Source organism: Sciurus carolinensis, chromosome 9, assembly GCF_902686445.1.
Source record: "Sciurus carolinensis chromosome 9, mSciCar1.2, whole genome shotgun sequence".
NCBI classification, from domain to species: Eukaryota; Metazoa; Chordata; class Mammalia; order Rodentia; family Sciuridae; genus Sciurus; species Sciurus carolinensis.
In genome coordinates this window covers 124,640,015-124,654,932 of record NC_062221.1, presented here as the reverse complement: position 1 = coordinate 124,654,932, position 14,918 = coordinate 124,640,015, and the positions used below count along the sequence as shown (strand labels likewise).

Below are 14,918 nucleotides of genomic sequence, written 5' to 3'. Positions count from 1 at the left end.
TGGTCCAGGAAGTCTGCGGGGGACAGACATAGTGGAAGGAAGAATTTTCTCCCCGGAGTAGCCCGGGCTGTACAAAGTGCCGGTCACAGCGCCCCTTCTGCGTCTTCCGCCCCCAGATTGACGAGTCGTGGCACTAAGCCAGCGGGAGGCGCCCCTTCCCCCGCCAGGGGCCCGCGGCGCTGAGCGCGGTTTAGCACCGACTGAGCTCAGGGGGCGGCGTCTTTGGGATGGAAAGGCGGCCAAGAGGGAGGAGGGGCTGATTCCAGGGCTATAAAGGGGCGGCCGGGGCTGCCCGTTTCTTGCACTCGCTGGAAAGCCTCTACGAGCCAAGCGCTTACTGCGAAGCTAGAGCGCACAGTCAGGCGGAGAGGCAAGAGTCCTGCTCAGAGTGAGCAGTACCGCGACCTAGGCGGAGGACGAAGGGTAGCGCCAGGCACCGATCCTCGAGTTGCCCCCTGCCCCGGAGGCGCCGCAGAGCGCTTCTTGTTCCCGAAGCGGCCACTCCACAGCGCCCACCGTGCGGTGCTTCCAACTCTGCGCTGGAAGAAAAACTTCCCGCGCGCCGACAGAATCTCGGCGCCTTCTAAGTGACTGGGAGGTTCGGCTGTAGCCGGTCCTCCTCTCACTTTCAAAGAATAAGTCATTGTTAACTTTGACAATCCAGAGCAGGGCCAGCTCAGCTCAGCTCCCCCTCGCTCTGAGTGCTGCATCGCGCGGAGTCTCTGATGCAGAGATCAGTCCCTGTGGAGTCCCGAAGGCACAGGCCGGTCGGCGACATGGGGGACGCTGAGCGAGCGCCACGGTCTCGGAGCTCTCAGCCTGCACCCATGTTGCTGCTGCTCTCCGCGGCCGCGGTGCTGTTGATAGCTCCCGGCGCGCATGGGCGCCCGGCGGAGGAGGACGAAGAGCTGGTGCTGCCCGCACTGGAGCGCGCCGCAGGACAGGAGACCACGCGCCTCCGCCTAGACGCCTTTGGCCAGCGGCTGCACCTGAAGCTGCAGCCCGACCGCGGCTTCTTGGCGCCAGGCTTCACACTCCAGACTGTGGGGCGCAAACCTGGGCCTGAGGCGCAGCGTCTGGACCCCACCGGCGACCTAGCACACTGCTTCTACTCCGGCACTGTGAATGGTGATCCCAGCTCGGCAGCAGCCCTCAGCCTCTGCGAGGGCGTGCGCGGGGCCTTCTACCTGCAGGGCGAGGAGTTCTTCATCCAGCCGGCGCCCGCAGCTGCCACTGAACGCCTCGCCCCCGCCGCCGAGGAGGAGCCGAACGAGCGGCCACAGTTCCATCTCCTGCGGCGGAGGCGGCGGGGCGGCGGCGGCGCCAAGTGTGGAGTCATGGACGATGAGACCCTGCCCTCGCGGGGTGCAGAACTTGAGGGCGAAGACCTTGGGGCGCAGTGGCCTCTGCGAGACCTGGAGCCGCAATACGTGGGACAGCCAACAGGTAGAAAAGTTTTCCCTACTTGACTCTCCATTCATTCCCCTTTCCCCATTTTCTCTATGCAGTGTGACTTGGTAGACTCTGCTCGCAGTCAGGAGAATGTCTGCAGACAAATCGGAGACCTGGAGTGGAGAAAAGGAGTTTTGAGGTTGGGGTTGGGGAACCCAAGAGTGAGTTAATAAAATCCTGCTAGAACATTTAATTCCATTTTCCCGAATAATGAACAACGAAAAAATAGACAAATCGACTTCAGGGAGACTTAAGCAAAACATTTCGACTGAGAAGGGAGTTTGTAACCCGATTCCTACACCTTAGCCGAGCGCGTTAGGGTTTCTGTGTGTGCTCTTTGGGTTGCAGCTTCTCGCTGAGTTTTGTAACTGCTGTTTTTGCGTGCTCTCCGTCCGCGCTCAGAAGAGGGCGGAGACAGAGAGGCCAGAAGACTGATGGTGACCTCAGAATGTGCCCGTGAGCCTGGGCGAACTGCGCTACCGCGATGTCTATTCTGTGGGCTTCTGTTCCCTTCCCCCCTTAAAAGGCTGACCCGGGACGGCTGGCGGCAGCGGGGCGGCTCTGCAAAACCTGCTTGGGAGGTCTTTGCCTGCTTGCCCCGCCTCCCACCCCGCCTCCCGTTTTGCGCTCCTTCTCGCGGCCATAATCCTACTCTCTAGCACTGTTGAGGGTGAGTGGCCGCTGAGCTTTCCTGCTACGCCTCTCGCCGCCTCCTGACTCTCTGTGTGTAGGGCTTACTGTCCAGTTCTTTTCATTTTATCACTCTGATGTCTTTACTTTTTTAACTTTTTCACGTGTCTTGATTGGGAATCTCCCGTTTGCGTTTGCTCTTACGCTCCTGGGAGGAGTTAACGCGGCCATAGCCCAGTTTGGGACCTGCCTGCGAGATGGGTCTCAGTCAGTACTCGGAGGGCCCTTTTCCAAATAATGAAAGGTGATTTAAGGAAGGAACTTATTTCTGTGGGGCATGGGAGTGGGGTAGTAGGCTGCGGAGCAGAGTGGGTGGTCCTTGTGCCCGGAATTGGCAAAAGCAGAACACCCAGGGGACCCCTGGAATGAGAAAGCTGAGCAATGCAGGCTGAGATTCCTGAGGCCCGGCCCCTTGGCAGCAGCCCCAGCCCTGCCCTTGGCTTTCCACGTGGAGCCCGATGATCTCATTCAGGATTTGAGTCCAGGGCGCTCTGCCTGCTGCCCTCGCTCCAAGATTTTACTACAGCTGGGTAGGGTGATGTGTCTTGTTCAGCTTGTAGGAGTTCAAAGGCACAGAAGAAGCCCTGCTCTCTTACACAGGAAAATAGCCTGAGCACTCCAAGGAGCACACGGTCTTTTATTTAAAGCAAAAGAGAACAAACTTTAAAAAAATTACATTTCCAATAAAAATATGCAAATATTTTTGTTATTGTTGTTCTGGGTATATTTAGGTTTTATTTGCTTTGACTAGTTAGGCTTTCCTTATATACTCAGGGGAGGTAACTATTCTTGGAGAGACTGCCCAAAAGCAAACTGTCCTTTTTTTCTTTACAGGAACTGGAAGCATAAGAAAGAAGCGATTCGTGTCCAGCCCCCGCTATGTGGAAACCATGCTCGTGGCGGACCAGTCAATGGCAGAGTTCCATGGCAGTGATCTAAAGCATTACCTTCTCACCTTGTTCTCAGTGGCAGCCAGGTTGTACAAATACCCTAGCATTCGAAATTCAATTAGCCTGGTGGTGGTGAAGATTTTGGTTATCTATGAGGAGCAGAAGGGGCCGGAAGTGACCTCCAATGCTGCGCTCACTTTGCGGAACTTCTGCAACTGGCAAAAACAGCACAATCCGCCCAGTGACCGGGATGCAGAGCACTATGACACAGCGATTCTTTTCACCAGAGAGGTGAGAAGGACATGATGTCAATGATTATATTGTCCACTTGGGAGTCAGCATTATACCAACTGAATAAAAGGATTTCAGTAATTTTTTTTTCACTTAATTTTAAAAAAAAATGGTTAACATGATCCATCTTACTTATTTCTACTGCAATCTTAGTGTCTCAGGTTACATTATTCTCTTTTAAAAGCATAGGATAAGTCTTGATTAGAGTCACATAAAGCCTTTCTAGCTCAACAATAATGAATGTAAATGCTTCCAAATGTAGGTAAAGACATATACACTACTAGAAAATAAAATTCAAAGGTTCATATTGCTCATATTAATGAGACTGATCTTTACTCCTTATAGGACCTATGTGGGACTCAGACGTGTGATACTCTTGGAATAGCTGATGTTGGAACAGTGTGCGATCCCAGCAGAAGCTGCTCAGTCATAGAGGATGATGGTTTACAGGCTGCTTTCACCACAGCCCATGAATTAGGTAAGTTTGTTTCAGAGTATAAATGAAGCCCAATTCAAACTGATGAAACGATATATCAATTTGAGGAGAGTATGCAGATTATATTGTTATTTTAGGTACCAGCGTGTCTTAGAAGGTATTTTCAACTGTTTCAAATAGGACCATGTTTATTAGAATAAAACTTTAAATACTATGAGCTGTGGACATATGGAACTTTGTGTTTCTCTACACCTAGTGAAAAGTAGACCTAGTTCAAAATAGATTGTCTCCTAAATAGATTTCTTCCTCTATGATGTAGAGACAGATGAATCCCTGTTGGGAAGAAAAAATCATGTTGCAAGTGATCTGTATTTCAATCTGGGTTTTGGATTGCTTCCTAGGCCACGTGTTGAACATGCTTCATGATGATTCCAAGCAGTGTGCCAGCCTTAACGCAGGGAACCAGGGTTCCCACATGATGGCCTCAATGCTCTCCAATTTGGATCACAACCATCCTTGGTCTCCCTGCAGCGCCTACATGATCACATCATTTCTGGATAATGGTCATGGTAAGATACTTGAGCTGCTCTCTTTAGAAAACATCCAACCTTTTACGCATAGGGTTCTAGTTAACCAAGTTCTTTTTCTGTTTTTTTTATTTTTATTTTTTGTATTTTTCCCTTTCAAAATTACATTTCACTGTCAGGATCATAGATACTCAGATCTTAATTCCTGATAAAAGATACTGTTTCTGGCTGAGTATCTCCCAAAGGCCATTCATTCATATTTTAGCAGAATAATAGAATCTTGTCATGGTTAATCCAGAAATCCCCTATACAGGATAATCTCTTAGTAGTAATACAAATCTCTTTGGCATTTCCTCCCAAAGCGCTGCAGTTTTTAGATAACTTCTCTTCATAGTACTTCATATGATGAATATCTTGGGAAACCTGATCTACACCTTGCATTATTTCTTTACCGACTTGTTAATATTGTTTTTTTTTTGTTTTGTTTTGTTTTGCTTTTGGTAGGGGAATGTTTGATGGACAAGCCCCAGAATCCCATCCGGCTCCCATCCGATCTCCCTGGCACTGTGTATGATGTCAACCGGCAGTGCCAGTTCATGTTTGGGGAGGAGTCTAAACACTGTCCAGACCCAGCCAGCACATGCGCCACCTTGTGGTGCAACGTCAACTCGCCCTCTGGGGTTCTGATGTGCCAAACCAAGCACTTCCCCTGGGCCGATGGCACCAGCTGTGGCGAAGGGAAATGGTGTATTAACAGCAAGTGTGTGAACAAGACAGACAAGAAGCATTTTGATGTGAGTTTTTCCACCAAAACACATTTACACCTCTTTAAAATTGAGAAGTGAAAAAGCAAAGTGATGCTTAAAGATTTCTTGCTGAGATAAATACCCAAATCTATGTCCTCCAGAGAAGAATGCAAGATAGCTTATCTTTGGAATTCATTCTTTTTCTCATATTTTTTTTTTCTTTTATTCCCTAAAATGGTCTCTTTGGAGAATTCTGACACTAATGATTTGTGTCCCCTTTTAGGCTCCAGTTCATGGAAGCTGGGGACCGTGGGGTTCCTGGGGAGATTGTTCAAGAACCTGTGGTGGAGGAGTTCAGTATACAATAAGGGAATGTGACAACCCAGTCCCAAAGAATGGCGGGAAGTACTGTGAAGGCAAACGAGTGCGCTACAGGTCCTGCAACGTTGAGGACTGTCCAGATAATAATGGTGAGCAGCAGTGAACTTCCGCTTTCAGAAATGGGGTAAACAAGATGAGCCCACGGCAGGCAGTTCAAGGCCGGAAACTGATAATGTCCTCATGTCATTCTCTTTCCAGGAAAAACCTTTAGGGAGGAACAGTGTGAGGCACACAATGAGTTTTCAAAAGCCTTTGGGAGTGGGCCTGTGGTGGAGTGGACTCCCAAGTACGCTGGCGTCTCCCCAAAAGACAGGTGCAAGCTCATCTGTCAAGCCAAAGGCATCGGCTACTTCTTCGTTTTACAGCCCAAGGTAGATACTTTCACAGTCATTTTTTTTCCCCATCTAAGAGCCAAGGTCTTGACTTGTTGCTTTTTCATGCACCCTTCGACTTACTTTCTTTACTTGTTATATAAGCAGGTGTTTTACCTGCCAATAAGAAGTTTAAATTCAGACTTGTTTTCTGCCAAATGCATTAGCAACTGTCTGCTTTGAGTTTATTGTTTCCAGTTAAGAATGAAACTTAAATTCAGCACTTAAGATCCTTACAGTTGCTTAGCAATAGTCCTTTATATACCAAAGGGAAAACCCTTTGCAAATCAAGATCTTCTCTGTATAACTAGGTTTTACATGTAACTATTGTTAAATAATTAAGTGTTAACACAGCAACTAGTAGTTTTGAACAATAGTTTAGACACGATCCAGAGAACTTGTTACTGGGTAACTAGCAGTAACCTGTGGAAACATGCTTATTAAAATGGAAGTCTGAGCATTGGTAATTTATATGTTGGAGCACATATATTGAACAAAAAGCATCATTTCTTTTGTGGTTTGTCCAAGGGGATAATTCTGTCTCTAAAGTAAAAACTGCAATTTAATTTGGTTGAGACTGTTATGTGTTATTAGTATTATAGACCATGAAAATATTCCCAAATAGCAGATTCAATATTCAATGAATCATTTATGAAGCACTGTCTATTGTCAGATACAGGAGTAAACAAAATGACCTGCACGGATCTTCATTGATCTTAGCTGTAGGGAAGACAGACCATTAAACAAATAATAATAAAAAAAAGATCTATAATTTCTTCAAAAGTCTATACATCCCATTGAAAGAACAGCCAAAGAGAAGGAAAGTATATGATGTGTATGGAAAATATTATTTTAATAAATGTAGTCAAGAAAAATGTGCGTAGTTATCATAACACGGTAATGCTAATGAGTGATGCTGGACACGGTCTTCCTTGTTGCAGGTTGTAGATGGTACTCCATGTAGTCCAGACTCCACTTCCGTCTGTGTGCAAGGACAGTGCGTAAAAGCTGGTTGTGATCACATCATAGACTCCAAAAAGAAGTTTGACAAATGTGGTATTTGTGGAGGAAATGGATCTACATGCAAGAAAATATCAGGATCCATTGCTAGTGCCAAGTAAGTTTTAAAATACATCCTCTGAGACACCTCATAATTTAAATGGGACTGGGGAAAATTAGATTAGAAATGAGTCCAATCAATTAATCAGTCAGTGAATAAGAGACTTATCTCTGTATTTCTTGCCTGCAGACCTGGGTATCATGATATTGTCACAATTCCCACTGGAGCCACGAACATTGATGTGAAACACCGGAATCAGAGGGGAGCCAGAAATAATGGCAGTTTTCTTGCTATCAGAGTTGCTGACGGCACGTATATCCTGAACGGTGACTTTACTTTGTCCACTTTAGAGCAAGATATTACATACAAAGGTATGGTCTTGTGGTATAGCGGCTCCTCTGCAGCGCTGGAGAGAATCCGCAGCTTTAGCCCACTCAAAGAGCCCTTAACTATCCAGGTTCTCACTGTGGGCAATGCTCTCCGACCCAAAATTAAATACACTTACTTCGTGAAGAAGAAGAAGGAATCTTTCAATGCTATCCCTACTTTTTCGGAATGGGTCATTGGAGAGTGGGGTGAATGCTCTAAGTCATGCGGATTGGGTTTGCAGAGAAGACCGGTGGAATGTCGGGACATTAACGGGCAGCCTGCTTCTGAGTGTGCAAAGGAGGTGAAACCAGCAAGCACCCGACCTTGTGCGGAAATGCCTTGCCCACACTGGCAGCTGGGGGAATGGTCTCCATGTTCCAAGACTTGTGGGAAGGGTTACAAAAAGAGAACCTTGAAGTGTCTGTCCCATGATGGGGGGGTGTTGTCTCATGAGAGCTGCGATCCTTCAAAGAAACCTAAGCATTATATAGACTTTTGCACGATAGCAGAATGTAGTTAAGCAGTGTCAGTTTTGAGGAAAAGGCAGTGTGAGAGGACTGGCACACTGAAATAAGAATGCTGGAGAGATTCGTTGTATCTTGCCAGTTGCCAGTGAGGTGTGTCAGTCAGGTGGGAGTGTGGAGGTAGATAGGAGTTAGATCATGAGAGTATCCTGCCAGTTACAAATTTGATAGGTTAGTTAATGAGGATTATTAACCTGTGAGCAATGATATAGCATGAAAAAGCCCCAGGGCATTATTATTATTATTTCTTTTGTTACATCTATTACAAAAACAATTGTCGAAATAAGCCAATATTTCTATATTTTAAGCCCTGCTTCCTGGTACTGATTAAATACTTTGTACCATGCAAGCTGGGACTGAAAAGCAGAAAAAAGATGAAATTTCATTTAAGACATGGCTTACTTTACCTCACTAACAAAGCGGGGAGAAAGGTGTACAAAGAGGATATTTGATTAGCACTGCTTATGGCTGCTATGGTATCAGAGAATGTTTTTGCATCTTTTTGATTGAGAGTGAAGAGTTCAGATTGTCCAACATGAGAGAAAGGCTCAACTGTGGCATATGACACATGGCTCCTTCTCTACCTTCATGTACCGTCTCAGTCTTTACCTGTGTCACTCATTTTGAGGAAGAAAATACATGTATTTCTAAGAGTGCATCAAGTCTATGAAAGCCAAAAGCAACAAAAAAACAAAAAAACAAAAGCAGCAAAGTACTAGGTGCTGGAAAAAACTCAAGGTGACATGATGAGTTTGGTACTTCTGACCTACCTTCTTCCTTATGTAAGTCGACTGTGGGAATGTGGATGTGGAAAAGTGAATTGTGTCTTAAGAAAGTCACTAAGAACACACAAAAGGATGTAATGCCAGAACGAGAATGGAGCATATAAGAATATTGTCCCCTGGACTTAGGGACATTGAGATCATTTGTCTCGTGGTGGGGAGGCTGCTGAGGGGTAGCGGGTCCATCCCGGCAGCTGGTCCAACAGTCGTATCCTGGTGAATGTCTGTTCAGCTCTTCTACCAAGAGATAATATTACTTTTTCCATATGTATATAGTAAAATGTGTTACTATAAATTATATATGTACTTTATAAGTATTGGTTTGTGTGTTCCTTCTAAGAAGGGCTACAGTTTGTAATAAATGCCTATAATAACATATTTATTTTTATACATTTATTTCTAATGATAAAACTTTTAAGTTATATCGCTTTTGTAAAAGTGCATATAAAAATAGAGTATTTATACAATATATGTTACTAGAAATAATAAAAGAACACTTTTGGATATGCGTGTCTATTTTCTGAAGTGGAAATGAAATATTTTCAGAAGTGGAAGGACCTCTGAGACAAACATTGGCTCTGAAGAAAACTATCTTAAATTCTTTGAAAATAAGATTTAGTTCTAATGACATATTTTATGTATCCTTGGTTTATGGTAGTATTGTTAATAAAGGAATTTATTGTATCATTAGTGATAAGTTGGCTACTAATGTTTCTAATCATATACCCCAGTGGTTGGCAAACTTCTGTAAAAAGACAGATGGTAAATATTTATGGCTTTATGGGCTATAACATCTCTGTCACAGCTATTCAGCAGGCTATTGTAGGTGTGAAAGCAGCCATAAATAATATGTAAATGGGCATGGCTGTGTCTTAATAAAACTTTATTTACAAAAACAAATGGTGGGCCAGGTTTGTTCTGTGGGATGAGATGGCCAACCTCTGATGTATATCAGAAATTAAATAGAAAAAGGTTGGGGTTATGGATACATTTTGAATTTTTACCTCTTCTTCAGAGTGATATCACATGTGAAATTATGTGGAAGTATTTAAACTTGAGTAGAAAATAATGCCTCAGTAATTTCACTTGGACATGCATTATGGACCAAGCCCTGCAATGTTTTGCTTGCTTATCAGGAATACCTGAGGTGTTTTGGAGACCTTGGAAAGTCCAGGTCTTTCCGGATAGCCTTTTGTAAGTCCATATATTTTCAGTACATCAATGGCTTTTTAGAAATTCAGATTGCTTCCAAAGTAACTATATTGGTCTGGGGAAACAGTTTGCTGTTTACTTTCTTAACTTGCTGTTTACTGATGCAGTTTACTTACTGTGAGACAAATGGTGTAGTTCACTGTAGACAATTCCAACTTCACATTTTCATTCTTTTAAAAATAATTTTTCTCATGTAGAACAATAACATGCCCCCTTCAGCTTCAGATGAGTTTTTAAGTTATCCCCACAATTATGCAGTGTCCTGTGAGCATTGGAAGGGATTATTCTCAAGAGTCCAGTGTATTAGTGCAAAAAGTGGGGTGAGGAAGGAGAGAGTCCTGCTAATCTCCAATTAACTGCATTAGTACCCCTTAGCTATAGTATCAAAAGGTAAAAAAGTCAAGCTCCTCTCATGTTGTGGGAACTAGTCTTTGTCCCATTTTAATAGATTTTGTTCATGTAGTTCAGAGACCTGATTTGCCCTATGCACCAGCAATCTCCATCATGATAATTTAATTGCTTACATTAGTACTGCACACATCCCTGTAGTAATGACATGGAGAACGAACACACACACACACACACACACACACACACACACACATGAAATGCTCCAATCCTTGTTTACTATACGTGCTACTTGAGAGAAGATAATTTATATACCTCCAACAAGTACCTGTGCTATAAAGGAGTCATTTTGGGATCTTTCCTCATTCACCAAAGTGTTTTTCTTCTTCTTAAGAGACTTAGGTTGATTTGATATAGTAAGTAACAAATCTCAAGTTCAGAATATGAAGAGATAGAAACAGTCCAGAAGGTTTTCTGCCATCCCCTTTATTCTCAGTACAAGGAAATGTCATACATCTTCCTCTTGTTGCCGTATTAGTTTTCAGCCCTCTGCTGGTGAGATTTCTTTTATCACTAGTCTGAACAGATGATGTTGGCAGCAAAAGAAGTTGAGTTCAAAGCACATCTAAGTCCTGAGAGCTTGACTAGGCACCTGCTTAGCGGTGGAGAGTTCCAGTGGTGTCTCCAGTTGCAGGTGTAGATGATGAGCTGGGGTAAAGTTGAATTCTAAATCAAACCCTTATTTTTGGAATATGCAAGGGACAGCTTCTTTCTTTAGCATCTCACCTGTCAAGCACAATATTTGGAGGAGAGATTTCACCAACAATGGGCAAAACTGTTTTCTAACTTGCTCTTTGTGGAGTTTACCTTCTTGAGGGCACAATAGTTCTTACCGTGACTTAGGAACAATACATGATGGGTACAATTTTCTAACCTCTTCAGTTTCCCAGAAGAAAGGAAAACAAATATTACTGGTATAAGAAAATTGACCAAAACTCTCCCCCTAAAGAGGGCTCCATTCTGCTGTCTACATATTTCTGTGACATGATGAACTCATCACATGGGCAGGAAGAAAAAGAGGCCAGTGAAACCGAGAAGATTCTTTGGTTCATCAAGTTTTCCCAGCAAGTAAAGGATTTGTACCTTCTTTAAGAGTAGCACATATATACTAAGCCATGACCATGACAAGTCATAGAGAAATATGGAAGCATACATGATCCCCACTCATTCCCACCCTCCCACCTTTCCATTGACCCCAGTCCTGAGAGTTTCTAGTATGGTTTTGCTCAGTGTGCTTTTATCTCCATAATTCAGAAAATGGAACTTTTCTTTACAGTTCCTTCTGTTGATCACATATTCTTTATTTAAGGCTAAGTTTCTATAATTACAATATAACTGTTTGGAATTTAGTTTGTTTTCTTAGCTATGTTTCCATTTATTTAGGATTACTAGAGTTTTATGTTCTGTTGCTCTTCAGAGAAAGTGCTAACCTTTCACTTGCTGGCGTGGAAAGGAGGTAGCAGGTACAACCTCATGTAGAGTAATCCAGTCAGGCTTCTGAAACAAGGAGATAATTGGATGGAAAACAGAAAGACTCAAAGGACCAACTCTCAGAGGGAGGAGCTTACAATAGTGGGATGATGACCACAGATGGCAGTAAACTTGTTTACCCCTCTTGCTAGAGGACCCAGTGAGACACCAGTGTGGCTGGAACAGAGGAAAGCATAAAAGGAGGAGGTTGGGTTAGTAGAGGGCAGAGAATATGTCCAAAATAGTAGGAAGTACACTTGGGTTTCTTTAGAGTGAAATGGGGATCAGTGGCAGCAACTGAGCAGGGGATCACAGTTGATTATAGGAGGAGACCAGATAGGAACCTGTGGGATCCCATTGCAATAATTACAATGAATGACATATGGATGGGCTGAACTAGAGTAACAGCCATGGAAACAAAAGTGCTCAAACTCTGCAGATCAAGATGAGATTTGTAGATCAATGGAGACGTGAAAGGAAAATCACTGTGGATGACTCCAAGGTTTGTTTGTTTGTTTGTTTTTTCCTCCTTTTTGTGTTTGTTTTGAGTAGGAGTGGAAGTGGATATTTTGTGCAACATAGATATGCAATTTACTCTACTTAGAGACTAACGGAAAATTCAGACTTGTTAGTATTGAACCAGTTAAACCTATAGCTAAATATAAACAATTGTTGAAAACGAGGTTTCAAAATTAACAGGAAATGTAAAAATAATAGTTAAAAAGAGGATACATAATGAAAAATATTTTAATAATTCAAGGATAAAAGTATATATCATTGACAACATTATAAAAGAGGGCCAGGCATTTCTTTTTTGCTTGGGAAGTTATCAAAGAATACCATATTATTCTTGAACTTGGTAATTAGGTATAAATGAATGATATTTCTTGAATATGAAGTACACAAAAATAGGTTTTATTATGAAAAATGAATGTACATTTTAAAGAAAGACTAATAAATCAAGAGAAAAATGCAAAATAAGATGACAGAATGACATCATTATCATGACAATACATGGTTTAAATTTTCCTATTAATAATATGCTTAAAGTAACATCCAGTGACTTAAGTAATAGGAAACTAACTTAAAAACATTTTTTTTTTTTTTTTTTACAAAGAAGTACAAAGACCTATCAGGCAAACACAAAATAGGAATAGACTCTGGTCTCAGCAAATTATATTTAAGATGGAAAAATGCTAAGAAAAAAAATTCACATTTTTGTGGATTAAAGTTATCATCCATGATAAAATGTGCCCAAGGTAATAGAACATTTATTATAAATTTAAAACTTTTAAATATATAAAGAATAATAATAGAAATTATTTTGTCTTTAACGCCCCTCTCAAGGTAGGAATAAGCCACATATAACAGAAAAACTGAAAAAATTTATAGACTAGAAGACTCAAGTAAAGGAAAGAGACGTGCACATTTCCTTAAGTTTGATCCCAGTTTGTAAACTTTTAATTTTGATATAAAATAATGAGTAGATGTAGTGAAACTCCAGTCATTAGCAAATGGTTCATAAATTTTGGGAACCTGAAAACATAATTCTAAAGTTTATCTGAAGAAATAAATTGGAGGATGACAGAGAGACATAACTAAGTAACTAAGGAAATGAGGAGTAATAATATGAGACTTGTTTGATCTGACTTGAAAATCCACCAAATTATAATCAGACAAAAGGGATACTTGTAGAATTATTGAAAAATTATATTAATGCATGAGAAAAATAATCCCAAAGCAAATCTTTGTAACTTTAACTCTGGTAAAGTAGATAACATAAATCTGTAAGCAAAAAGGATCATTCCAAACATATCCCTGAAACAAATTTTATTTGAAAATCAATGCATTTTGAGTCTTCTTTCAGACCATTCATCAACTTCAAATTCAGATATGTAGTAGGTTAATGTGTTTAAATGAAAACAGCATCAGGGTTCTCCTGAGAAACAAAACCAATTGAAGATCTATATCTATATCAAAACCAATTGAAGATCTATATCTATATCAGTCAATCAATAGATTATTATGAGGAACCAACTCACATGATTATGGAGGCTGAGAGATCCCAAGATGTGCATCCCTAAATTGGAGACCAGGAGAGCTAAAATATAGCAATAGTAACAACCTGAATCTGAGTCTGAGGGCAGTCCACAATTGCTGTCCCAACTCAAAGATAAATAAAAGCCAAGAGTGAATTCTCCCTTACTCAGCCCTTTGGTCCTATTCAGCCCCTCAACTGAGCTGGGGAGTCCCAGCCACTTTGGAAAAGGTACTCTGCTTCTTTCAGTCTACTAATTCAAATGCTATTTGCATTCAGAACAGCTCCCACAGAAACACCAAGAATAATGTTTAACCAAATATCTGGGTACTCCATGGCCCAATCAAGTTGACACATAAAATTAACTATCACAAAACCTTAAGAAGTATTAGTAAATGTAGAGAAATGTTTTTTCTGATCTCTGAATGAGAGAGGGTACTTGAACTCAGAAACAATGAAACTTATTACACAACCAAGATGGGTAAAAAATATTAAACTTGCATGTTTTAGAAGAATCTTTTAAAAATATGAAAAAAAAGTTTCATTAAAGATGAAATACATACTGTTGCCACCTGTTTTGTAGGAAAAATTCATAGGAATAGATAAGTACAAAAAACTTGGGTAAAGGACATAAAGAGATAATTGAAAAAGAAATCTGCATATACTTAACAAACAATGCTCAATAGACTAATAACCAGAGTGCACATTTAGACAAGATTAAAATTCAGGTATCAAATATGCAATGCTTAAAATGATGTTAGTAAACAATTATAATAATATTTAAAAATTGATGAGAGTCATATCAAAGCCCCTGGAATCAGTCCTGTGCATATGTATATTACAACAATCATTTTTTTAGCATACACAGAATAAAATGATTTTTAATTCAATTTATTTTCATTATTACAATAATCTTTATTGAAGTTGTACTCTTAATTCTTCAACTCCAGATCCATATTTTTGAAACTACATTCTATTTCTGAACCCAGACTAAGAGATCTTCCCTCAGACTTCTCATTCAAAAGATGCTGCAGAAGTAGGGAGCTAGGAGTTTCCAGAGCAGCCTCCTCTTGTCTGTGGTCCACAGGCAAGTCCTTGCACTGCATAGAAAACTCTTTAGCATCTTCCTGCATCTGTCTCCCCATTGCCACCCACCAAGTCCTTCCTGAAGTCTCTCCACCTCCAGGGCTACATCTGCCTACTAAGGGGAGAGAGCTGCATTCCTTTGCAATGTTCTTTCCAAAGCATAGACACAGAGCATTCCTTCCTTC

At 41.6% G+C, this 14,918-nt stretch overlaps 1 protein-coding gene across 1 annotated transcript; it reads left to right on the top strand.

Moving 5' to 3' along the window:
* Positions 1 to 314: 314 nt before the first annotated feature.
* Adamts1 (ADAM metallopeptidase with thrombospondin type 1 motif 1) lies at positions 315 to 9,023 on the top strand. Its single transcript, XM_047564590.1, has 9 exons — positions 315 to 1,446; positions 2,977 to 3,323; positions 3,669 to 3,801; positions 4,161 to 4,328; positions 4,791 to 5,080; positions 5,316 to 5,502; positions 5,612 to 5,784; positions 6,726 to 6,901; positions 7,034 to 9,023. The coding sequence occupies exons 1-9, from the start codon at positions 726 to 728 to the stop codon at positions 7,731 to 7,733; spliced, it is 2,895 nt and encodes a 964-aa protein (XP_047420546.1). The 5' UTR covers positions 315 to 725; the 3' UTR covers positions 7,734 to 9,023.
* Positions 9,024 to 14,918: the final 5,895 nt, after the last annotated feature.

Bases quoted from the DNA above. Each gene is read 5' to 3' on its own strand.
- Adamts1 (XM_047564590.1), top strand. From the start codon at position 726: ATGCAGAGATCAGTCCCTGTGGAGTCCCGAAGGCACAGGCCGGTCGGC. The intron at 4,329-4,790 runs GTAAGATACTTG...TGCTTTTGGTAG, and splicing joins ATTTCTGGATAATGGTCATG to GGGAATGTTTGATGGACAAG. The intron at 5,503-5,611 runs GTGAGCAGCAGT...TTCTCTTTCCAG, and splicing joins GGACTGTCCAGATAATAATG to GAAAAACCTTTAGGGAGGAA.